Source organism: Epinephelus moara, chromosome 14 (assembly GCF_006386435.1).
Source record: "Epinephelus moara isolate mb chromosome 14, YSFRI_EMoa_1.0, whole genome shotgun sequence".
NCBI classification, from domain to species: Eukaryota; Metazoa; Chordata; class Actinopteri; order Perciformes; family Serranidae; genus Epinephelus; species Epinephelus moara.
The window spans coordinates 8851987-8877908 of record NC_065519.1 but is presented as its reverse complement, the minus strand read 5'-3'; the positions used below and the strand labels follow the sequence as shown (position 1 = coordinate 8877908).

Below are 25922 nucleotides of genomic sequence, written 5' to 3'. Positions count from 1 at the left end.
AAACAGTCTGCAGCTGATCCTGACACAAAAGTGGACAAGGTCCAAAACCTGATCACATTTAATGGTTAAAACTTGTAAATTTATGATTCATAATGTTTGTAGTTTGATATGGCAACAAAATTTGGCCAATTAAGACACTGTTAATTACAAAGTACTCATTTGAAGACAGAAGGAATTTATCATCATCTTGTTGAAGGACATTAGGGCTTTTGTTATCGTCTCTTTTAAAGACATTGAGACTTTATTGTTGTCTTGTTTGAGGATACAGGGACTTTCATGTTGTTGACAATATTTAGTTTTTTATACTTATTGGGTCCTACTGATCCCAAATTGAAAGGAGAAATAAAAAATGCGAACCAAACAAAAGTTCGGGTCTCAGGAGGATAAAGTTATGAAAATATACTATGAAAAATGTACTGTATGTCTGATTTAAAGTCAAAGAGCTGCACAGTTATGTGCATGCATCCATCCATTTTCATCCACCTATCCGGGGCCAGGTCACAGGGGCAGCAGGCCGAGCAAAGCACCCCAGACGTCCCTCTCCCCAACAACACTTTCCAGCTCCTCCTGGGGGACCCCAAGGTGTTCCCAGGCCTGATGAGATATGTAATCCCTGCAGCATGTTCTGGGTCTGCCCTGGGGCAAATATATTGTCCAAGGAACATTAAAAAGTTTATATAATACAGTATGTGCAATGTACAGAGATGATAATCAATTGGAAATGCATGGAGAAGGATATAGGAATTGTGAGCAGAAACTTTATATTCAAGCTTGACCTCCTACTTTTTGGTTTTAACAGTTTGCAGCAGCTTCTGGATGAAGCACTTACTCAGTTTGTCCACAAGGAGGCAGAATCACAGCAACAAACTGTGTATGAGCCCCAGTGTGAACACAAAATGTGTATATATTTAATGCTATTTCTCCAGATGGCTGTTTTTAATGAATGCTTGTGTAATAAGATGGAAATAAAGGGGATTTTTTCGCATTTAATTGTCTTATAAAATGCATTTTGTCTAACTGTGTTGTGTAAGCAGTAACAGTAAAGTCAATTAATAAAGCTTGATTTTATATGATTTATTTAAATGATAAAAAAAATGTTATTTTCTTTTGTCTGCCAACATGGGACTCCCAGTCTGTAATGACACAGAAGTCCAGCCTTGTTTTTTTCTCTGTCCAATAAAATGTGATATTACGCAGCGTGCGTGCCTGACAGCGGACGCGCGTCGCAGAGAGCAGCAGCAGACAGACAGGCAGCGGAGTTGGTACGAACATCTTCGACTTCTCAAACCAAAAACACCTCGACTGCTCTTCAGCTGCCCCGCTCCGCAGACATGCCTCGGACCCACCGCTGCTCTCTGGGGGATTTACGTTGGATTTTAAGCGTCTGATCACCCCGGAAAAAGATGCCTAAACGTGAAGCAAACAGCGCAGGAGAAAGTGTGCCTTGTTTGGAGCTGAACGGGTCGTGTGCCACAACATAAAACTCGGGAGCGCATCAAGGCCAGCAGCAGCCTGTAGCACCAGCTAGCTAGTCGGCTAACGCTAGCCTGCTAACGTTACAGGTGTTTAGGCAGCAAATAACCAAACGTAACTTGTAGCTGTAGTTAGCTGGCGGCAAGCTGAGCTCCCATGTCGTGACTTAACGTTGAACTAAATGTGCCTATTATAAGCTTTCAAGCGAACCCCAAGTAGCAAGTATAACACTTAGCAACATTGTTATTAGCCGTTAGCTTCTTAGTTAGCCGCTGTTTACAGCAGCAGCAGCGGGCTAGCCTCACTAGCCACCAAGCTAGCGAGTTAACTTTATAGCTACATGTGCTTATTTTATGTTGTAGCTAATTTTTCGCTCTTTAACCCGACTTGACTACGGACTTGCAGTGTGGTTTTGTGATACTCTTCATATTTGCAAGCCAGACTGGTTGACTTTTTCCGCCGTGCCTGCCCTGGACTGACCCACCCACAAGGACTATCTATCCGGGGCCGATGCTGACAGTTCAGCCTGGATCACGGCAACGCCAGGAGCCGCTACAGCAATGCAGCCCCAGCAGATATACGACTTTTCAAGTGACGAGAACAGTCACAAATGGAGAGGCCTCTTCGTGCAAGCTTTACGGAAGGTAATACTGTGATTACTACACTTGGTAATCCTCACAAAGTCACTAAACTGCCTTTCATAACACGTATTCTCATGCTGGAGATTCAATGGTGCTGGGTTAAAGGTAATTGTTACCTCACCAGCCCAAACTTTTGCCACAAGTTGTCAACTTAGTCTTATAAACAGCCAAAAAATACTAATACTATAATGAGCTATACAAGTAAATGTACATGTACCAGCAGCAAATCACCCCGTTAAAAGTGTTTAATTGAAAGTATGTAATGTTTTGATGATCAGCAGTCATTTGTCAGTGTTTAAACTGCTGTCCTCATCCTCTGTGGCTGTTGACGTGTCTAAAGTGTGTTTATTCAGAAAAATCTCTCACCCAAGTTCCCCATAATGACTTTTTTTCCCACCGTGTTTTTGAAGAAGTTGTTCAAATTTGAGCAGTTTGTACAGTGCCTTGATGTGTTGCTACTAGTTTTGAGTGTAAACAGGCCACACTAATAACATGCAGGGTGCTGATGTTACCTCCAAGCTAAATACCAGTGAAGCTGTCCTGGGACTGCTGCCTTGTAGCTGCAAGGCTCTGTCAAACATCATTTGACATGGTGTGTTGCTGCCAGCCTCTTTTTTATTTGTTCCTCATTTGGTGTAACAGCAAAAATGTCTCATCCTTGCAGAGCGGAGACACTGTGCAGCTGTTGTATTATGCTTTCATGTGAAGTTTCCCTCCTTTTTCTGAAGAAATGCAAGCTAATTCTCATAAACCTAATTCAAACTTCCAGGACAGGAAACATTTTAATTTTAATGTCCTTGGTCAGCAGGACTAACCCGTATCAGTTCCTTCTTGACTGTCCCTCTCTTTCTCTTTTCTTGCATCATCTTGGCTTCTCCCTGTCATCGCCAGGTTTATTTTCTGTTTTCTGACCTCCGCCTGCTTCCCTCAGTCTTTGTGCTCAGACTTGCAAACTCATGACAGTCTGGTACTCAGCGCTAACTGAGAACACTAAGTTATTGCAGCTCTTTTTGTTTCACTGTCAACTCTTTTGACTTGCTGTTCCATTATGTTGCACGCAGAGCCACACTGTTTAGATACTGGAGGATGCACAAAGCTCTGCGTGCTGTTGGCCCCTTTTGAAATGGGTCTGTGTGCAAACCCACAAGGTCCTGTCAAGAGCCTTTCATATGTTTATGGTGCCTGATGTGGTTTGAGCTCAAAAGAGTTGCTAATGGGTTAAAAGAGGGACGTAAACTGTTGTGGAAAAGCTGTGTTGTCATGCAAAGTAGTGTCACGATACTGGAATTTCTAACTTCATTACACTACCTTTAAAATAATCTATTCGATACTTAAGGGAAAAATTTACTTTGAGGGCATAACATTTTAAATTTTAACAAAAGGTAAATATAACGAAGCTATAACATGACAACAGCGACTTTTCTCTTCTTGGTTGGTAGCAGAGACCAGCAAATTTACCATAGTAGGCATTAATAATAAGTGGGAAATGGTTGAAACCATTTCAAATATTCAGAAGCGATATGCATCTATGAATCAACTATTTTGGCAACACTAATGCAAAGCAGAGACAGTACATGATTTTCTAAGTTTTTATATTCTTGAGCTACCTGTGCTGTGCTTTGAGCAACAGTAATACAAGCTTGTGATCGGGGTTGTAACTAACTTTCTTGTCGATTCCAATATATACCAGCCACTCAGTAGATTACTGTTGTTTTTTATGGCTGATGAGTGAAGAAAATCTAGCAGCCACTTGCACGTTTTATCAGCACTTGGCTGGAGGGCGGTGCTAACCTCCAAGCCTGCTTGTGATGCAGTGGTACATCAGGATGGCACAGTAAAAGTTGTTGCTCACCTTGGTAACCTGTAGGAGGTTTGACGTCACCCAAACAGCAACCACTTCTGACCTGCAGCTTGTCATCCAACCAGTTCATTGTTGATGTTTTTCCATTACTGACGCATCCTTTCAAACTTTAAAGTCACCCCCAGACAAAGGACAAAGTTGTTGAACTCAAAACTAAAACTAAGACTTGACTTGAGACAAGGGCTAGGTATTGTTTAAATATTCCGATACCAGTAACCTACCAATACCAGTCCCCTTAAAGTGACACTGATGCCAATAAAGTACTTAATTTGAAGCCTTTTTCGTACTTCATTCAGTACCCATGATGTGAATTGAAGCATTTGATTACTTTAATTACTTACAAACATTTTGGTGACATCTTGGCACACTGAACTGCCAGCTCCATCAACCCCACCATGCTCATCTTCACCACACCACAGACTGTATGCACTGTAGCTGCTACGGTAGTGTCCCAATCATACGTTGAATTAAATCAAAGAACGCTTGCGGTGATTGGCTGCAAGCAAAACTGTACAAATCATTTTCATTCTAGATCTGAATACAAAAAGGATTGAATGCAGGTATAGTTTGACTAGAGAAGTTTCAATACTAATTGTTCACGGGTTATTTCAGTTGATACCTCAGTGGTATCAAATAACGATACCCAGCCTATGTGGTTTACTTTGACAGAGTTACTACAATTGAAACTTCACAGCGTGTGGACTTATTTGGAAAGATATGAATGGTAAAAGAGGAACTATGCCCATGTAAAAAAATTCATATATTATTCCTATGGTCTTAAACAGTCCAAAAATATTAGTAAACATGAAATACTCCCCCCTAAATTCAAAAACTACAGTGTTAAAACTCAAATTTGTGATGTCATAGGGTATAAAGTCTGGAGCTGCTCCAAAGACAACGAATTGGGAATTATATTAAAGATGATACTGAGAGCACCGAGGTGAATTTTCAGAGTACATAAGAACATTTTCTGTTTCAGGACTGAGAACACTACAACAGAATTAAGCTCATCTGGGTATAAAAAATCAAACAAACATTCTGTGGGTCAGAAAAAACAGTCTTCCATTCATCGTCTATGGAGCAGCTCCAGACTTTAAACTTGATCACATCACAATTTGAGACTAGCTCAGAGAGGAGAACATGTTCTCATAAACTGGTATTTCTTTGGTGGTGTTCCCTTTTTAAAATACTGAAATATTTGAGTTCCTGGAAGAGATGAAAGTACTGCACTTTAAGCACTGCGAGTTTATTTTGTAAAGCATGAAAGACACATTTCTGTTCTTTGAAACAGATTCTCAGTGTTACTAACTTTTTGTGCTGTGTTTTGATGTAACTACCCTCTTTGTTTAAAGTGCAGCTAATCGAGTGTCTACTTCAGACTTTTGCTCTGAGATCAGTTATTGGCACACGCAATCTACTCTTCCTTCCCTTTTTTTAATGCAAAGTAACATTCAAACAATCAAAATGACTCCAGAAACTTTTATTTGGCAATTCATGATCAAAAGTTTTGATTCGTCCATTTGGGCAACAAGGCCCTGAACCTGCTAAGGCAGGGACTTTATCAAAGTACGGCACTCACTTTTAATGCATTAATTTTAGTAACACACAGTGCCTAGATAAACCTGCTGTGGATTAGCCATGTAGCAACAACATGTTTATAAATAACACAACCCTTTTTGTGTCAGTTATCCGTAGCACAGTGGAGATGGTGTGATGAATCAGGTGAAACTGAGTGAGCAGGTGGTGGACCGTGGTGCCGCGGTTTCATTGTCTCAACTTGTTACACAACTGCCGGAGGGAAAGCCTGTCAGAGATTGACGCAAGAGAGGTTTGTTATGGTTTTGACAGACTGTGACTCGCTGTTTTTCACAGCTGTCCTCCGGAGGGTTTCCTTGTCAGAAGGAGCCATGGTGGATGACTCCACCCCTGAGAATGATTTAGATTATTGTTTAGAGGACAGATGTAAGAAAACCTGTTGATAGACAGAAACTGCTCCGAGCTGGAGCAGGGAAGTGACTCTGTGATCAACCAGGGAGGTAGTTTGAGAAGTGTCGCCTTCAGCTGGTGGGAGATCTCTTGGAGAATTACCTCATGAATGAGACAGACTTATCCGGCTACAGCCTGTGTTTACTGACACTTTACAGATTGCTGTGAAATCAGGTGGATGGAAGTAGGGTTGAAACAATTAAGTGATTGACTCAGATTTAATCAGCAGCTATTTTGATAATCATTTAAGTAATTAATCAAGCAAAAATTCTAATATTTTTGTATTTAGGACTGTTGGACAGAAAATTTGAAGTTTGAACACGTCACCTTGAGCTCTGGGAATTTAGGGTGCTTTCACATCTGCCCTGTTTGGTTCGGTTCAGCTGAACTCAAGTTCATTTGCCCCCTCAGTGCGGCTCGTTTGGGCAGGTGTGAACACAGCAATCAACCGAGACCTTCACCTTCTTGAAGAGGCGGTCTCAGTCAGGTTACAAACAAACTCTGGTGCGGTTCGTTTGTGGTGAGAACGTGTTCCGACCTGGATCTGAAACAACTGCAGTCACATGACACATTGTTTGGGTTAAACATGAGCATGTTACAGTCCTGGAGGATTATTAATGAGCACCTCCTCCTGTGCTGCCTTAATATGCACATTCAGCACATCCAATGCATCAAAACATTGTTTTCTAGTTGGAGCCGCGCCTCGTTTTCAAACTGTATGGTTTGACTAAAATGAACAATGACAGCAATATAGTCCACGATGAGCAGCGCTAAAATCAACCTGCGTAGTTGTCCCTCCATTGTGACATTAGAAAGTGTCACATTTATCTTGCAAATGTGCTCTTCTTCAACGTTTGCTTTACTTCCTGCATTTTTCCCGCATGGTAATTCTGACCAATCAAGAGCAGCTTTCTCGTGATCTGGTCCGCTTGTAAATGCTGCCGTCAGAACACGAACCAACTCTAGGTAATTATAAAAGCAAGTATTAATTGCAGGTCTGAATAATAGTACTTAAAGAGATAGTTCTGATTTTTTGAAATGGGATTGTGTGAGGAGCTTATCCATAGTCAATGAATTACATACAATAGATACAGTACATTGCTTAGCTTCCATTTCAGCACTCCTGCTGCTTCCCCAAACTGGGGGCGTGCTGACTGACATCTACTGTATGTAACACACTGACTTTGCATAAGTACCTCACACAACCCCACTTCAAAAAATCTTAACTATCCCTTGAAGCACCATGAGCGCTGTGATCTCTCTTGAGGCTACACTTATAAATGCAAGCTTAACTGCACACCCTGGAGTGATGAGGGGCCTGGTAAAGGTGTGAGGCGCCTGAGACTTGAAGTTGTAGCTTTAGGTTTTAACTACTCTGGGGATGAAACACCGACCATGAACTGCAACGACCCCGGTTTGAATCAGGCCGTAGACCTTTCTCTCTCTTGTTTCCTGTCATCTCTTGAGTACGCATAAAGCACACAAATAATAATAATAATAAAAAAGGTTTATATTGTCCACATAGAAATAGAGTAAGTCAGTTTTGTCCAAAGTAAATGGGAAAACACTACATGCTAACACACGTGCAGCCGTCTGTGTTTCTGTCTGTGTCGTTGACATTTCACCATATAGGAGTCCAGTGTTTGTCTCCCCGCAGCGTCTGAGTGTCCCGGCTATTCTTGATCACTGCGGCTCGTGCCCGGTGCTATGCAAGAGCGTCATTTATCCTCCGACATGCCGGTGTTGATAATAACTGTGCATTCCCCGGGTCTGCTGTTTCACTGGCATCAAGAGAAAGGCCAGAGCTTCGCTGGGTACAGTTTCATTCCATTGCCATGTTGAGTTAGCGCAGTACGATGCTGCTGACTTCACGGGGCTTCACAGGCCAACATTTAAAGCTGTGATTGGTCGGGTTACAAGCATGCTTTGTGTGTGTGTGTGTGTGTGTGTGTGTGTGTGTGTGTGTGTGTGTGTGTGTGTGTGTTGCCTCTTTCATCTCTCGGCTTGAGTAGTCGGTTAAAATCTGACAGGGTGACTTCACAACAGGTTAAAACTCATACCTCAGGTCTTTCTATTTTTACTTTAGTCAGTTATGCTGCCAGGCTAGACAGAGATGTTGTCACTCACTACAAGCCTCCACTCTGGTGCACCACTGTGTGAGATCCAATCCAAATATAACAGATACTGCTCAAGAGTTGCCAAAGATCTAGAGTCTAGACTTCATAAAGTATTTCTAACTATGACAATAAGACAAATACAAAGTGCCTTGTCCCATAAAGAGGTCAGGTCTTGTGTTTATTTATGTGTCAGTCTATTTTTAGCACCTCATATCTGTCTCATCTTTGATCTGTCGTCAAGCTGGGTAAAAAAAACTTTCACTTTAGCGACTCTGCTGTCTGAGCTCACTTGGCAGTATTATACACAAAAAGAAATTTGTCTGTGCAACTCCATGTGTTCATTAAATTAAATCCCTGTAAGATAAAGGAGGTTATAACTACTTCAGTAGAGCTACTGGTAGAGCTGTGTTGGATATTTTGGGAATGCATTTTTGTGTGTAAAGGTGTAAATTAAGATAGATTTTAGGCATTTAATGTCTTTATTATCAAGTAGACAGAAGTGAGATGACAGGAAGTGAGTGGATGAAGAGATAAGGAATTATGTAATGCCACAAAGGTCCTCTGCTGCACTTCAGCTGGAGACGTTGCAGTTCATGGTTGGCGCTTTAACCCCAAATGGAACCATTTCATTTTTTAAGTTTTTATTTGATCATAGCTAATCACAATATTATCGAAATCGCAATATGGCCAGGTGCAGAATTCAAATCTCAGTAGCTGCAATTTTTGATAAAGGTAAAACGTTTCACAATGTACTGTTACAAATGAAGCATTGTGGTGCTGCCCCCGACTAAGCATTTTCCTAGTCGATCAATAGTCGTCATTTAGGGCCATTAGTCGACTAGTCGCCTGCATGTTTACCATATTAATTTGATAATTAAAGTGTATATTTTGGGCGGGGCAACACAATGGTTTGAGTTGAAGGTGTGAGAAAGAATAGTATCAGTAACATTGTTAACACTGTAGAAATACAAAACCGTACTAATGACCCTTCATTAATATAGGCCTATATTTTATCTACAAGTGCACGTCACACACTGAGCGAGCCGCCTGTTAATGACGCTGTGGGCTAATGGGCATGTAGCTACTTCCATGTTTCAGATGATACGTCATGTTTGTAGTCGACCAATGAAGATGAGTTTACATATCACCTTGGGTTCGTCCTTCACCTTCTCAAAATGATCCCACACTTTGGATTTCCTGCCCGACATGTTATTAACTAGCCTGTGTGATAACCACAGGTACCAGCTCTGGAAATTAACCTGACTCCTGTCTGACTGCTGAGCGTGGACACTTCCTGTGTCTGTCCTTTCAAATTAAATTCCCACATGGTCCAGTCAGATAGGTGTTGATTTATTTTGACAAGGCGCAGCTCCTAATACAGTTTCATGTGTTTTTGTTTTGTTTTGTTTTTCTGCGACTAAGCGACCAATGAAATACTGTCGACTAATGAGCTTTCTGGTCGACTAACGTTTGGTCAACTATTTAGGGGCAGCCCTACTCTGTATGCAGTATTCACTTTGGAGAGTTGATGGCCATTTTGACAATTTACCTTCACATTTTACTGATATTTGGTACTCTGCAGATTTTAATTCCTAAATTCTGGGCATGTGGATCTGTTTTTTTGGCTCTGCTGCAAAAATCTAAGGAATAAAAACAAGGGGAAAAAAGAAAAGCAGCAAGTGACCGCTATAGAGCTCCACCATAAGCAGCTGTCACCTCTTCAATTAAAGCTGACTTAAAAATATTACAGAATAAGTGACATACTCTAAACCCTGTCACTCTCATGCATCACGTTGTCATGTCCTCTGGATGAGTTTTGTGTGTTGATTGGACAGGATGCTCCTCGTAACAGGTTGCACTTCCTGCGCACCAGCCCCGGGCCGTCCACAGAGTCGGGCTGATTAATACACACGTTCTCCACCCTTCCCAGATTATTGAATCAAGCCAGCGAACATCACTTCATCCTCAGATGGGGTTCAGACGGAGGATGGGTGGATGCAGGCAGGCAGGGGTCACTGGGTCGGGTCAGACTGGGGTCACAGCGAGGCCACATGCTGTCGACGGCACGTCCACCAGCCATTGTCTCGATGATGTGAATGTGAAGAGGGTTAGCTAAATGTCAGGAGTGTGTGTGAGTGTGTGTGTGGTTGTGAATTTTTATTTCCTGGTTGTGGACATGTGTGTGTTTGTTTTGTCGTCTACAGTGTGTCTTGGCGCATGTGTCTGTGCTTCTGTTTGTGTTTATGTCTCTTTGTCTTTGTGTGTGTCTTGTATGTCTGTGCCATGCGTGTTATGTGTGTGTGTGTGGGTGTGTGTGTTTGTGTGTTTTTAATGTGTGTGTGTGTGTGTGCCTGTTGTCTCAGAGTTGATCTCTGCCCTATGGTTCCCCAGACAGTCTGGTTGTAATGGCAGATGATGTCATGGCATGAATCACAAACAGTGACACATACTCGGGTATAATAACAAGCCCCACCCCCACCTCTCCACCCCACACACACACACACACACACACACACACTAGCCACATTACCTGCAACCTGAGCCTGATGCAGCCCTGTATACACAGCCAGGAGAATAATCAATTGAATTAGAAATGTTAACCCTGTATTAACACTGTCCGGCCTCTATTATTACCTCCAACTTTTCTGTTCTTTTGCCACCAGCACACACAACAACACCTGATCCCTCTGCGTGTGTGTGTGTTGAGACATGCATGTTTTGTTTTTTTTTACCACGGTGCAAGCTGAGTAAAAAGGTGACCTGCATCTTTACATTGAGTTACTACACAGAATCTGAGCTGCTTTTTGTTTCTTGTGTGCGTGTATCAGCTCCTCGCTACGTCAGCTTGGCAGCGACAAACATGTCAGTTTCCACGTCTAATACTTTTGATGATGTCGCACTTTCGGGGTAATAAAATCTTCTTTTGAGGTAAAAACGTCTGTGGTTCGAAGAGATTTGGAGAAACGCTGTGTGTACTTTTTCCACTTGAACGATCAGATTTTTCCCCCCCTAACTTTCACTTGTGAGCGACACAGTCTGCTCCATTGTTTTCTGTCAGGTCTCATTATGTCAGCGTGGTGTGGCAGAGCATGTTCACAGCGTTGGTTATAAGATACTCTGTGAATGTACAGTATGTAACTAACACACTTATTTCATGACCCTGTTTGCAACAGATGCCTTGAGGTGATGATGCCAACAGATTCAAAAAAGGAGTTAATAAACATGCTAAAAATTGCATGAAATTAAGTGGTCTTTTACGCAGACAGTCTGTCTGTCTGGTCCTGCACTGTTATCCCTCTGACAGTTGAGTTAATTCTTGGATCTGTTTTTAGAAAAATAATATTAGACCACTTCTGCTCCGTGTGTGGTCTGGGTCTTCTGCACACTTATATAAGGCTGCAATTCAATTTTCATTATTGATTTATTCTGTTGATTGTTTTTTTTACTTCAAAAATTCAGTTTGTAGTTTTGTCCTTTTCCTGGAAATATAAAAAAAATGGTTATAACAATGGTGAAGTCTTCAAATTGCTTGTTTTGTCTGATCATCAATCAAAAGCGTAAATTATTTTAATTTATAATAATATAAAACAGAAGAAAGTTTCAAATTAAAGCTGCAACAAGTAGTTGATTATTTGATTGGCAACTATTTTGATAATCCATTAACTGTTTTAAGTTATTTTTCAAGCAAAAATACTAATAATTTTTGAGTTAAAGCTTTTCCAGTTATGAGATTTGGGTATTTCTCTGTTTTATATTACAAACTTAATTTTTTTTTGGTTTGGTTTTGGACTATTTGTTGGATTTTACACAAAAGGAACAAACAGAAAACAATAAAAAGTGATAAATGAATACAGGAATTATGAAAATCGAAAGTTGGCTTTGGATTTCCTTGTAATAGACTATTTTCTGACATTTTATTAACTAAAGGATTAATAAATTAAGTCAGAAAATAAATTTTATCTTTAAATTTGTTTCATTTTATTCACTAATTTGACAGAGACAACACATATTTTATTATTTTCTTCCATTTTAATATAAAATGCAACCAGTGGAATGTACACAGGACTTCTAGCCATAGCTAATTTGCAGATCTTGTCTCTGGTTAGGCTTTTAAGGGATAAAACATGCAAGAAAACACTTTAATATATGCAGTAATAAAACAAACTAAGGCTGGAGAAAATGAAATATCACAACATTTTTTTAACAAATACCTTGATAATGATATTGCGACGATATTGAAGGGCTGATTGTTTGTGCTGTCCTGAAATATTTACACAATCAGATCTTCATTAATCATCAGTAATATTGATGTAATGAGTGGGTAAAGGCAAATAAAAGAACAGCCAGAACAGTCTTGTAAGTTCAATGACATCACTTAACTGTAATGCAGACTTTAAAACCAGGAGAAGACGACACTTACGCTAAAATTATATTAAAAATCTAAGCCGATATCTAGTCTCATGCCGTGATATTGAAACGATATCAACATATTGCCTAGCCGTACTATTTTCTGACATGTTATAGACGAAACAATGGATTAATTAAAAGAGAAAATAGTTTTAAATGTTGGTAGTCATAGCTAATTTGCAGTCCTTGACCTTGGTTAGGGGTTTAATATATAAAACATATAAGAAAACACTGTAATACAAGCAAACAGTAATCAACCATTGACAAACAACCACTACAAATAAACCTGCACATTATTCCATAATGGAATAATGATAAGTTACAGCCCTATATCTGATGTGCACGAATTTCGAAGCTATAACTGAAGTTGTCATCAGCAGATCAAATACTTTGCCTATCGTCTCAGCACTGGTTTAATGATGCTGCAGTTCTGGTGATGGTGCAGAGCCATCAGTCTGTTTTTTAAGGACAATCCTGTGTGTAATTAACCTGACAGTGGCATTTAGCACATCCATGGATCAGTTTCCTGCTCACTGTGTGGTCTGATATTTGCACCGTAGCTAGAGATGGATGTTGCCGTCAGACTCTGTGGATGAAACACCGACCAGTTGGATTTTTCCTGGTAGTTTTTGTCTGTGTGTGAATCCTGGTTGTCTTTCTTCTGTTATTGGCTCTGATCCAGTTTGTGTGTAGTATGAGCCTGCTGAAGCTGCCGCTGCTGCTGCCTCCTCGTACATGCACATCAATACCTCTCAGTCTGCTGCTATGATCTGCTCTCCCCCGGGGGCTTCGCTCTGTGTGGGTAGAGAACAAGGCAGGAGGGGGGTTTGTGGACGGCGAAAGGGAGAGTGGGAGAGTGAGCGAGCGCTGGGACTTCCTGTATACTAGCCTTTCCCTTCTTAATGGAGCTGACCCATGAAACTGAACACCTTAACATGGCACAGGAGGATGTGCATCAAAGCTTTACGTATGATCCAGATACTGTTCGTTTTAATGTCTCTGCCTACATGTAGTGGTCAAAGAGAAGTAACTCTGCAACTGAGTATTGTATTGATTCATCCGTAGACTATTATTTTGTTATTAATTGACTATTGTTTCGTCTATAAAATGTCACAATCTAATAGCCCAGGTGACATCTTGAAATGGTTTAGATAAACAGTCAAATAAAACCATAAGATACTAAATTAAGGAGGTAGTGACAGTATATGCCATGAGATAATATACATTTCGACAGTTCGTTTATGATCAATTAACCTGCCCATTATTTTCTTGATTAATCATTTTGTCAATAAAATATCAGAAAATAGTGAAACGTGCTGACAGATGACGTCTTCAAATGATATGTTTTATCCGACCAGCAGTCCAAAAATTCAAAGCTTTCAGTTTATTATCATTTAAGTCAAAGAAAAGCATCAAATTATCGCGTTTACGAACCCAGGGTAGGGGTTCGAACCCCGTTCTGTGCAGAGTTTGCATGTTCTTCCCATGTCAGCGTGGGTTTCCTCCAGGTACTCCAGCTTCCTCCCACAGTCCAAAGACATGCAGGTTAACTGGTGACTCTAAATTACCAGTAGGTGTGAATGTGAGTGTGAATGGTTGTCTGTCTCTATGTGTCAGCCCTGTGATAGTCTGGTGACCTGTCCAGGGTGTACCCCGCCTTTCACCCAATGTCAGCTGGGATAGGCTCCAGCAAATCAGCCAATGCTCATATTTGAGCAGCTAGAACGAGCAAATATTTGGCATTTCTGCTTGAAAATTGACCAAAACAATTATTTAGTGATCAAAACAGTTGCTGATTACGTCTCAACACATCAGTTTATCGACGTACGGTTTCAGGTAACTATGTCTTTAACATCTGTGTGTATTAAATCAATGTAGATGTGTGTTGTAAATCAATGAATGCTTTGTGTTTTTGCATCAATTTGAAGAGGTGCTCTGATATTCCAGGTGTTAAAATTGCCCAAACATACATTTCGTATAGTTATTATTCATTCAAAATTCTATCTTGATTCCCAGGTAATTTGGCTTTGTGAAGATGTATATCAATATAGTGTTATACAATTGAAGCAAGCTGTCAATTATTTAGTTAGTTGATTGCCAGATATTTTGTCAACAATAATTTTGATACTCCATTAATCAATTATGTATTTTGTTTTGTGTTTCCAAGCAAAAAAAGTAAAAAATTTGCTTGTTTTAGCTTCTCAATTGTCAACATTTTCTGGTGTTGTTAGTCTTCTGTGATAAGAAAGTAAACGTATGGGTGCCGAACATTGTGAGAACTGCCTGTCACAAATTCCTGACATTTTAAACATCGAACAATGAATTGAGAAACTAATGTACAGAAAAATCAATGCTAAAAATAATTAGCTGCCTATGATAGAAGATTTTACTGCCAATGAACCCAACTGCCAAACATCTTCACAATAACGTAGAACAGAATGATAGCAAAAACTCACATTTGAGTAAATAAGTGGTGTCTCTTGCTTGATAAATTACAATTAATGGATTATCAAGTTTGTTTCATTTTCTGTTGATTGACTTATTTGAATTGTTATTGATTGCCTAATTGTTTCAGCGCTGGACAAGCTCATTTTGCAGTGCATAAAATGGGTGGTAATTACACAAAATTCCTCTGAATCTGTCTTCAGTCAGATTTCAGTTTCAAAGTAATGAAGAGGATGTTCTGAGGTGCTTCTGCAAGAGAATAGTTTAAAAAACAGCGCCTTGTCTCTGATGTTTCGAGTGCTTTTCAAATTCAGGAGTTCCCCTGATATTTTTTTCCCCCACTCACTTGCTTTCACTTTGCTCGTGCTTACTTCAGTGTCCGCTGCCAACTATATTAGACCATGTTGCATCCATCACCCATTAGGATCGAGTTTCAGTGGTACTGTAAATACTCTGAGCCGCAGTCATACCTGCACATGGCCCAGCTCTGCTTTCAGGCCTCAACTTAGACGTCGTCATCGAGCAGAACTGACAGATTCACAGAGAGCAACTCGCTCAGAAGATATCTTAAAGTGTACATTATATTAAATCATGCTTTCCATACCAGTGTTTTTCCACTAACTTAATATCTGAGCAGGTAGGGTGGCAACTAATGATTATTTTCCCATCAATAAGGCTGCTGATTATTTTCTCGCTTTATCATTTGGTCTAGAACATGGACAAATGCCCATTTACAATTTCCAAAAGTCAAAAGTAAATAATTGTTTTGTTATCTCCACCAACAGTCCAAAGATATTCAGGTAATTATCTTATAAGATTGGAGTGTCACAGTATACCTGTGCTGACGATAACTGTGATCTTTAAGAATTAAAAATAATATCATGGTAATAATAAATGTATGAAAATAATCCAGAGCCTCTTAAATTATCAGGTTTTTTTTTTTTTTTTACTGTTACTTTTTCTTCCTCCCCCAATGCCATCTGAATTCTTTTTCAGTAAATATTATGTGTAATTGCTCTTTTTGTACGATTTTGTACAGTTATGGTACAAAACCACCTCCCTAAACTCAGGTAAATTATTTGCTACGAAAGAACCAAAATGCATTATTTACGAAGTTGAAGATGAATTTGATTGATAGCATTTTTTGTGTCAGATTTTCTATAGATACCATCATAATATTGTTTTCCTGAACTCTTTTGGCCAAGATAATTGGATAGTTAAAATCTAATATAGTGCCAGTCCCAGTATAAATTAAGGACACTATAATACATTTGAGAAGCTGGAAGTATAAAATCTTTTGTCGCTTTAACAAAAAAAATTGGTCAAGTGTTCATCAAAATTTTTGCAGATGGATCCAAATCCTAAAGATATTCAGTTTGTTCGTACAGAAAAACTAAAAAATCCGGAAAAATTATTCCTATTTGTGAAACTGGAATCAGTGACTTTTGGGCAGCGAACTCACTACTTTTAAGTGTTTCGGCTGAATTATGTTGGTACTACCGAGAAACAATTCACGTTAAATCAGTTGGTGCCAAATTTCCGTACTCGAGAGCGCATCTTGGTTAGAACGCTGAGTTTAGACTAGAGGCAGATGTGTAGCGAAACGCTACGAAGCCTGGAAGCCGGCCATTGGAGCTATGTTGCTGTCGGGTTCATTTTTAGGCAGGAGGCGGATACTCCTCAAAGTTGAAGCTGGTAGATGCTCTGTCAGCGAGCCAAGACTTTCGCTGCAGTGCCAATCCTCCCTGAGTTTCGGCGTCTGGTCTATTTTCTTTTCTGTATTATTTTAGGAATAGCCGAGTATCACTGCTAGATAAACAGATACGCACACACACACACAGAGACACATACGATTAGCTCTGTGTGTGATTAGACAAGATCAGAGGAGCAGAATTGCATTTTAGTCTTTTACGTCACCCGTGCAGCCAAAGATTTTTTTACGATGCACTTTGTTTTGTTGTACAACAATACAATACAGCTGCTCCATTTGATTCCCTCTAACAGTGCTACAGTTACATGAGTTTTATTTGAATTCACTTTCTGTTATGTTTTTATTCAAATTACATTGAGATTTGTGTATTTTTGTTTCTGTGCGTCCTATCCTGACATTGTTGGAGATAGACGACACTTGTTGGATGTGGGCCTCCCAGAAACGGGCCAACTATTCTGTGAATGGAGTCAGGGGAAACCCCCGTAGTTTCAGTGTGGTGACTCACAGCTCCTGGTGTCCTGTGGAATTTGGTGAAGTGCCTATTTGTGGTCCAGAGGATATATCTCATAACCTACTTCTGCTTTGATATATATTTTTTCCGAGTTGAGTTTATACTTGTGGCTTATTTTTAACTGTTAAGTCTTGTGAGTGTGCATCAAAACAGAAATGACGTAGAGAAACGTAAACGGGGCCAGAGCTGGGGCTTCAGATTTTCCAGCTCCTCTTGTTTTAAGAAGCATCTGAATGTGGTTAATGAATAAGTATTTGAATCCAGAACAGATCTAGGAGAACAAGGGGGTCTTTTACAATCCCCCCCCCCCCCCCAGTGAGAANCCCCCCCCCCCGAGTGAGAATGTCACCTTCAAATTCAACAACTGAACTCAAACTTGAGACGGAGGGGACATCCTGCCTGTCGCTGCATCTCTGTTAAGTCAGAGCACAAGAATGCATGAAGCTCGGTCTGCGCTGACCTTTTAACTCTCCTCTCACATTCCTTCAACCGGGGGCAATGTTTTGTCATCATAATGCCCCACTTTACTATATGCCAGGGTAATTCCATCACTAGCATGTGAACAGGCCTGGCTTTTGTGAGTGGAGAGTAAATGTTAGGCTGTCTTTTCTATCCACCTCTCTCCTCTCCTTCTCTCCCACAGCCTTTTTTTCTCCCCCTCTACGTCTGCTTTGGGTGCTATAATAGTATCTCAACTGACAGCATTCCTGCAAGAGGGCACGGCCCGAATGACGACAACTTTTGGGAGGTTGCAGGGTTGCTGGGAGGGGGTAGGGGTGTTCTTCTCCTTCCAGTAGTAGACCTGATGAAGCCACACCTTCTCTGCTGTCTGCACCTAAAACCACACCTTCTGTCAGGCTGGTTCCACCCTCAGGAGTCCCGCTGCTGAGAGTGACTTCATAAATCAGCAGAGGAGACCTTTTTAAATGCGTGTCTCCCCCCCTCTTTTTAAGGAGATGGTATCTGTTGACAGATTTATTGTTTTGAAATGTCTCGCAGCTTAATTTGAGGCTGAATAATTGCCTTGATGGAGAGTGGATTGCTGTTTTATGCTGCCAGATTTTACACAAAGATGCTGGTGGATTTGTGTGCTTTGGCCCAAAGTGACAAATCTTGTATGCTTCACGTTACTGCAGACGAAGCATTTCATGTGTTTCATATGTTTTCGATTGGTTTCCTACATTCCAGGCTGCCAGTAAAAAAACCCAAAAAGAACATCCGTACTTGAAACTTGCTTGAGAGACACAGTGTTCACAGTGAACAATTAGTTGCCTTCGAATTAATTCATTTAGTTTTATGGTAGTAGGGACAGTTTTGAAAACTCTGCCGTGGTGCATTCAAGGACCCGCTAACATCAAAGAGATGTTCTCAGGTGTCCACAATCAGCTTTGCATTCATAGAAAGTGTTCAGTCCAGTCCTGAAGTAACAGTTGTTGCATTTACATAGACCCTAGTATTCCACTAATAGTTCGAATCATTGCCCAGTCAAAATAAAAATGTCTCATGTAACCACCTCAACTGGAAGAGACAAGTCGGATTTAGCTTGATTGAGTTGAGAGGGTTGGTGTGAACTTTTGAAAATCTGATCGCATAATCTGTTTTTTCTCTCTGGTTGGTTCTGTGCATATTTCCCCCATGTTGGGGAAACATCAGGTGACATAACTGGTTGTGTTCTGCACATGAAATGCTGCAACAGCTGCTTCTATGAGCATCCCTCTGAGAATAGTTCATAAAGTTAAAAAAATATTTAGCACTTCACTAGTGCTGCTTTCTTTTGTGAGTGCTGTGATCAATAAATATATGATTTGATGTTGAAACGGTAGCCCTATGTAACATTGCTACAGGCTGAATTGTGCCATTGTTGGACATAATGATTGTCTATTGCTCTCCGTAGCACTAGCATGCATTTGAGACGTTTATGGAACACCAGTACATTGTAATTAATATCAATAGTCTGCATATAGGGGTGGGAATCAACAGAAGTACCCTGATACGATATCACCATACTGGGGTCATGATGCAGTATTATTGCGATTTTAAATGTTTCGCAGTATGCAAAGGAATATATTTTGCAATTTATGACCTTTTTTCAACACCAAATTAAGGACAACCTTTGAAAACTTTATCATGTTAGATAAAAACAGGTGTTGACAGTCTGTTCATCTCACCTCAATCAATTTTATTGCAGCAACATGTATCTCGTGGACTGAAAAAGCAGTTGATTTTACAATTCTAGTAGACTACTATGAGTTTAATTTGTATTTCCAACATTAATAATTTGTATGATGAAATGTCGATAGGTTGGTGCACAAAATATTGCAGTACTACACTGTATTGATGTTTTCTCCAACCCCTTTCTGCACGTGACATCTTTAGGGGGACCTCTGTAATTTTCAGCTGCAGAAAATAACCTGGGTTACACTTACGTTACCGCTAAATTGTATTAACTGGCGGAACAACTTTTGCTCTTTCCAGACTTAAGAATGAATTGGACTTTCTCAATAAGGTTGGAAAAAACCCTTCCTTTTCCTTCTGTTATATTAGACGCTTCACAGCAGGCGGAACTGCTTTAAGAAAGTCAGCTTTATATTCTGATTAAATACTTTGGGGCATGTAAACACACATCTTATCAGATCACTTTATTTAACATCCATGGAAACAGTTAAATTGGAATTTGTAATCAGAACGATTTAAGATATATTTTCCATGTAACCGCAGGTAATGCCAAAGTGGGAATATGGTTGTTTTCTGTCGTTAAAGTCATCGTGAAATGCTTAAAGTGTGTCAGTCGTGTCAGAGATATCGCTCTGCTAGCTACAAAAAGCTAGAAGCTAAAGTTCAAGAGCAGTTTTATGTAATAGAAAGGGTTAGCTAGTTAGCTAAATTGCGTTTGATCGGATAAATTTGTCTATATATTCCCCCCCAATGTTCAGGATGAGTCATCTGAATCATTGTTTTTTTATGCCTCTGTGCTGGCAATAGCTGTGGCTGGACGCACCATGTTTTTGGGTTGTCCGCCCATTCGACCGTCCCATCCTTGTGAACATGGTATCTCAAGAACGCCAAATTTGCCACAAACATTCACTCGATCTCAACAATGATATGGTTGGATTTTGGTGCTCAAAGGTCAGGGTCACTGTGACCTTGCATCTGTCTCATTCTTTTGAATGTGATGTCTGAAGAACACCTTAGGGGAATTTCTTTAAATTTGGCACAAACGTCCACTTTGACATAAGAATAAACTGATTAGAATTTTGTGGTTAAAGGTCAAGGTCACTGTGACCTCACAGAATTTGTCATTTGCCATAACTCAAGAATTCCTATGCTAATTATGATAATAACAATGTCTAACAGGATAAAATAATGAAGTGATGACATTTAATATCCACAAGATCAAAGTTCAGCTTCACTGTGACGTCATAATGTTCTGCATAAAACACTTTTCTGGCCATTACTCAATGTCATATCTCAGGAACAGACGGGTAAACATTTGGTTGGATCCTGAATTGGTGACACGAATCTTGAAACTGTGCTGATTGCATAGATCTTCTGTGCTGCTGGGGGAAGATGCGTGTGGAGCATCCTTTTTACGGACATGAGTGTAAAATGTGAGAGAAACTTGCCTGGTGTGCAGAGGCATACAACCATAGAGTTGTAATTATAGTTTAAGAGGAAGAGAGCATTATTATATAAACACCCTAAAATGATTTTTGACATGTATGCGGTGTGTTTAAAAGAGAAATTGATCAATTAATACAGGGACACAGGAAAGAACTTGGAATTTTTTTTTATTTACTGTGCCTTTTGAAAAGGTTGTTGTTTGATAGCAAATGTTTAGATGTCTGAACTTCCTTGAAGCAACATTGCAACATGTGTTGTCTAAATGCTCCCTGCTGCAGTGAGTGTATTTCCAGGTAATAATGAAATGAAAGCAACCAAATGTTGACTGCGATGAATTGCTTAAATCACGCAGGTTTCATGCCTTTGCAAGTTGATTTCCACATTGTTGTGAAATAAATGGAATTACCATGAAATATTAAAGTATAATTTGTAGTTAATGGGCTGAAACATGCAAAAGCCACCTCTATGACCTGGCAGACCATGTGGTCTTTAATCAGTTGTTGTCTGTACTTGCTGTTTTGACGTCACTGAATGTGGCCGGAGCTTAACTGAGGTGCATCATACCAGGTGTTACCATCATTTTCACACATTACACAATTTCAGTTGACATCATGTGAGCGGTGCAGAACAAAGCGTCTTAGAAAACCAAAATCAAACCCTAAAAATACTCTGTCAATGATCTTGCTGTATCTGTCACTCATGGTTTTTTTTTTGGTTTTTTTCCCCCCACATTTGTCTCTAACTTCCAGGTACAGAAGCAGGTCCACCCAAACCTGACGGCGAAGGAGGATGCCCTGCAGCACATCGAGGAGCTGATCCTGCAGCTGCTCAACATGCTGTGTGTGGCCCAGCCTCGCTCCGTGCAGGACGTAGAGGTGAGGCACTCCGCTCAGCATCTAATCATAAATTCATATGTTGTAAATCGACAGAATGCAGTTTGGAAACACGTGCAACCACAGCGGCGTTCCCAATAACCAACTAAATGTTTGCAGCTTTCAATCATCTTAATGCTTCCAAATTTATCAAGTGTTAAAGACAGTAATTTTCCTCTTTCCAGGAACGCGTCCAGAAAACCTTTCCCCACCCGATAGATAAGTGGGCGATTGCTGACGCCCAGTCAGCTATCGAGAAACGCAAGAGGAGAAACCCCTTACTTCTCCCTGTGGACAAGATACACCCACTGCTCAAGGTAAAGACTCCTGAAGAGCCAACAGTTTCTCCATCAATCACTTTACACTCCAGTATGATGCTTCTTTCATAACAACTCGGGATTTAACATTTGAGAAAGTCATGTAGTCTTACTAGAGTATTCAAGGTATGCTTCAGTCCACATATTGTGGACTGTAGCAGTGTTCACATGCTCATAAGACGCTGCTGGCGCTGACACAAGAGCCAGAAAGTTACGGCAGTTGCTGGGAAATATTTGTAATCCAATTTAGCTCTCTGTTTTGACAGCTTGGTTCAGACTAATCAAATTGCCCTGAACTGATCTGGTCCCTCATGCAGGTTCACACAGAGACTAAGAATCATATTGAAATGCTGTTTGACTCGTGTGTAATACTTAATATGTTTTTATTGTGCTTTTTGTTTCCTCAACAGGAGGTTTTGGGCTATAAAGTGGACTACCATGTTTCCTTGTACATCGTGGCTGTGCTTGAATACATATCAGCAGACATACTGAAGCTGGCGGGAAACTATGTCGGCAACATTCGGCACTATGAAATCAGCCAGCAGGACATCAAGGTGTCCATGTGCGCGGACAAGGTCAGAATTCTCTTAGGAAAGGGGAAGCTGTCACTAACACACAGCTCCCAGTTTGATAGATTCAGGTTCTGGGGATATGTGAAACACCACAAATGACAGTTGCTTTGTTGTTTCTAGGTGCTGATGGACATGTTTGACCAGGAGGAGGACATCGGCTTGATGTCTCAGTGCACAGAGGAGCCGTTGTCCTCTGGGGAGCTCACGTACGACGACCTGGTGAGGCTTGAAATCGCGGAGGAGCGGCAGTACCTGCGAGAGCTCGACCTCATCATCAAAGTGTTCCGCCAGCACTTCCTGTCCAACCCCAAAATCTTCACGCCACAGGTCAGGAGAACATGCACAGTTAAACACAAATGCCAGAGTGTATTTCCATAATTTCTATACATCAATTTACAATGTGGTCCCACGTCAATGCTCCCATGCTTAATATTTACCAGCGCAGAGTCACAGTAGGAGCCCAGTTACTCTTTACTACACTAATCCATTGCTGCACTAAGCTAAAGATTATTTGTGAAGCTACTCTTGATAATAAACTGTTGTTGTTTTTAATGTGAAAGCAGAGACAGGCATTTACAGTGTAACAACCACAGGAAATGGTAATAATAGGTTGGCTAACAATAGCTTGACTTGTAACTCTGTAAAGTTTAAACAAAAACAGCACCTTTTTTTTGAAAATACCGAAACATCTTGTGAATTAAACAGATTATTATCACCTCTTTAGCCTCTTTCACACATGTACTGCAAACCTGAAATTATCTCGATATTACCCAGGGGGGCTGTATGTGAGAACGCAAATGTCCGAATCAGTTGGACCAGACGTTAAACAGACTTTACCCTGCCAGCTCCCTAGTGCAAAATTTGTGTAATATCTGGTTGAGCCCTCGTGGGAATAGAGCACGTAATCATCCAGAGAATTCACAGCAAGCGAGTGGGTGTGTTGATGACGTTTCTACTATGTACCTTGGAAGCCGGAGAAAACAAACATCCGAGGGTGAAGAAGACGGGTCATTTACACAAAGACAGCAATGAAAATGTCTAACTGGAGAGATGACGAGATTCAGGAACTTGTGTTGGTAATGGCCGACGCCAAAATGGTCAGACAAATTCAAAAAACAGCAAGCAACTCTGTTGTTTATGACCACATTAAAACTGGCTATGGGGCTGCAATGGAATCCACATTACATTTTGCCTCCTGCACGCTTTATTCAGGCACTAATGTGTGCCTAAACCAAACAGAGTAAGTTTAAAACAATGGCTGCTCCATGGTGTTTTTATTAGATTAGATATTTGATAGAAAAGAAAATCAATAGTATCTTGTAAGACGACCCACCATCGCTCCCCAGTGGAGTTATTTACCTAATGAAAGGTACAAAGTTGTGCTCCAGCTCTTGTGCTGAATACAGTCACTGTGGCCAGCTCACTCTGAAGCCAGCTTATAACAAACAGTCAAGTTTCCAGCGAACTGTAAACCTAATTACAAAGCAATTTCAGCCAAATCCAGCGTAAGAACATTTAAAGATTACAGCTGAACCTCTGTAATCGGATAACTGGTATTTAGCATCAGGAGGCACTTTGAAATACCCAAACAGAACTCACAGTGTTGACTTATGTTATTAAACCTGAAGTAGAGAAGGCATGACAGTTGTATTTTTTCTCTTTCCCTTTAATAATATTAATAAACTTTACTTATAGAGCACCTGTCACACAAGAAATGCAACATGAAAATAGACATAATGGACATAAACAGACAAACAAGGCAATTCAATATAAAATGACACTTAAAAAGAGTTTAAAACATGAATGAACTGATTCCTAAAATCATAGAATTGTAAAAGTATAAATCATAATATCAAGCAAGATTTTAAAAGAGTTTCAGACGTGTATTAGGAAAGCCAGAGCTAGTTATAGGCTAAAATGGACAGATACGTTTTTAACTTTCTTTAAAAAATAATTAGTGAGCTAGCTTCTCTGATATATATGTAGGTAGTGTGTTCCATAGCTTTGGGGCGTCACTGACAAAGGCTGCATCTTCTTCTTCTTGCTGAGAACCTCCAATAAACCAGCAGCAGATGATTTGCAGTGTTCTTGGAGGCATATAGTTAACAAGGTTAGCAATAGTTAGCAATGTAGCGTGGCCCTGGCCCATGTCAGGCTTTGCATACTGAACCAAACTCAACTCAGCTTCATTTATATAACACCTTTTATACAAACATGCAGCCCAAAGTGCTTCACATGGCAAAATTGGAATGACACAGAGACAAAACAATAAGATATTAAAAAAGCAAACCAACCAAAACAGAACAAACTAACAAAAAAGATGATTAAAACTAGAATAAAAAGAGAGAGAGCAAGTAAATAAATAAATGAAATAGAATAAAAATGAACAGGAGAGATAAGAGAAGGTAAAAACCAATGGTTAAAACTTAAAAATCAAGACTGTAATGTTACTCCACATTAAAAGCCAGATTAAAAAGATAGGTCTTGAATTTACATTTAGAAATACAGAGNAATAGAATAAAAATGAACAGAAGAGATAAGAGAAGGTAAAAACCAATGGTTAAAACTTAAAAATCAAGACTAATGTTACTCCACATTAAAAGCCAGATTAAAAAGATAGGTCTTGAATTTACATTTAGAAATACAGAGAGAACGAAAAGTAAAGCAGAGGACCTTAGTGATCTGGCTGGAACATAAAATGAGGGAAAATCTCTGATGTATGGAGGGGCAAGGTCATTCAAAGCTTTATAAACAAGTAAAATAACTTGAAAATCAATTCTTAAAGATGCAGGTAGCCAGTGTAGTGTCGTCAGCAGTGGGGTAATGTGATCAACACTCTGGCTGTAGCATTCTGGACTAGCTGTAGTTTTCTTCATGACTTTTTGGGTAGTCCAGTGAGCAAATTGCAGTAGTCTAAACGGCTGGTATTAAAAGCGTGAGTGAGTGTTTCAGTATCATTCTGGGTTAGAGAAGGTCTGACCTTAGCAATGTTCTTAAGATGATAAAAGGATGTTTTGACGACCCTGTTAAAATGAGACTTAAAATTTAAATCTGAGTCTTAAAACCACTCCCATGTTAGTTTTAAAATCAGTTTTAATATGCTTGCTAAGGCCACCAAAGGTCTCCCACCCTACGAGGAGAAGGAGCTTAAAATCAATTCTACATGTAACAGGAAGTCCGTACTAGGGATGCACTGAAATGAAAATTTGTGGCCGAAGCCGAATAATATTAAACGCTTGGCCGAATACCGAGTACCAAATACCGAATATCGTTGTTTAGTTTTTCATTAGTTTTAGCAGATGAACCCCCTCCAGATTAGTGTTGTCACGGTACCAAAATTGGGACCCACTGTACGATACCAATGAAAATATCATGGTTCTAAGTAGTA

General features: G+C 40.0%; 1 protein-coding gene across 2 annotated transcripts in view; it reads left to right on the top strand.

Annotated features, from left to right (window-relative positions):
* The first annotated feature begins 1231 nt into the window (after positions 1-1231).
* The window catches only part of sos2 (son of sevenless homolog 2 (Drosophila)), a 51777-nt gene continuing 27086 nt past the window's right edge, over positions 1232-25922 (top strand). For both annotated transcript variants that reach the window (XM_050061491.1, XM_050061489.1), the window contains exons 1-5: positions 1232-2117; positions 21523-21648; positions 21831-21962; positions 22373-22537; positions 22655-22861. In XM_050061491.1, coding sequence (XP_049917448.1) covers positions 2034-2117; positions 21523-21648; positions 21831-21962; positions 22373-22537; positions 22655-22861 — 714 coding nt within the window. In that variant the 5' untranslated portion in view covers positions 1232-2033. The remainder of the gene's footprint in view (positions 2118-21522; positions 21649-21830; positions 21963-22372; positions 22538-22654; positions 22862-25922) is intronic.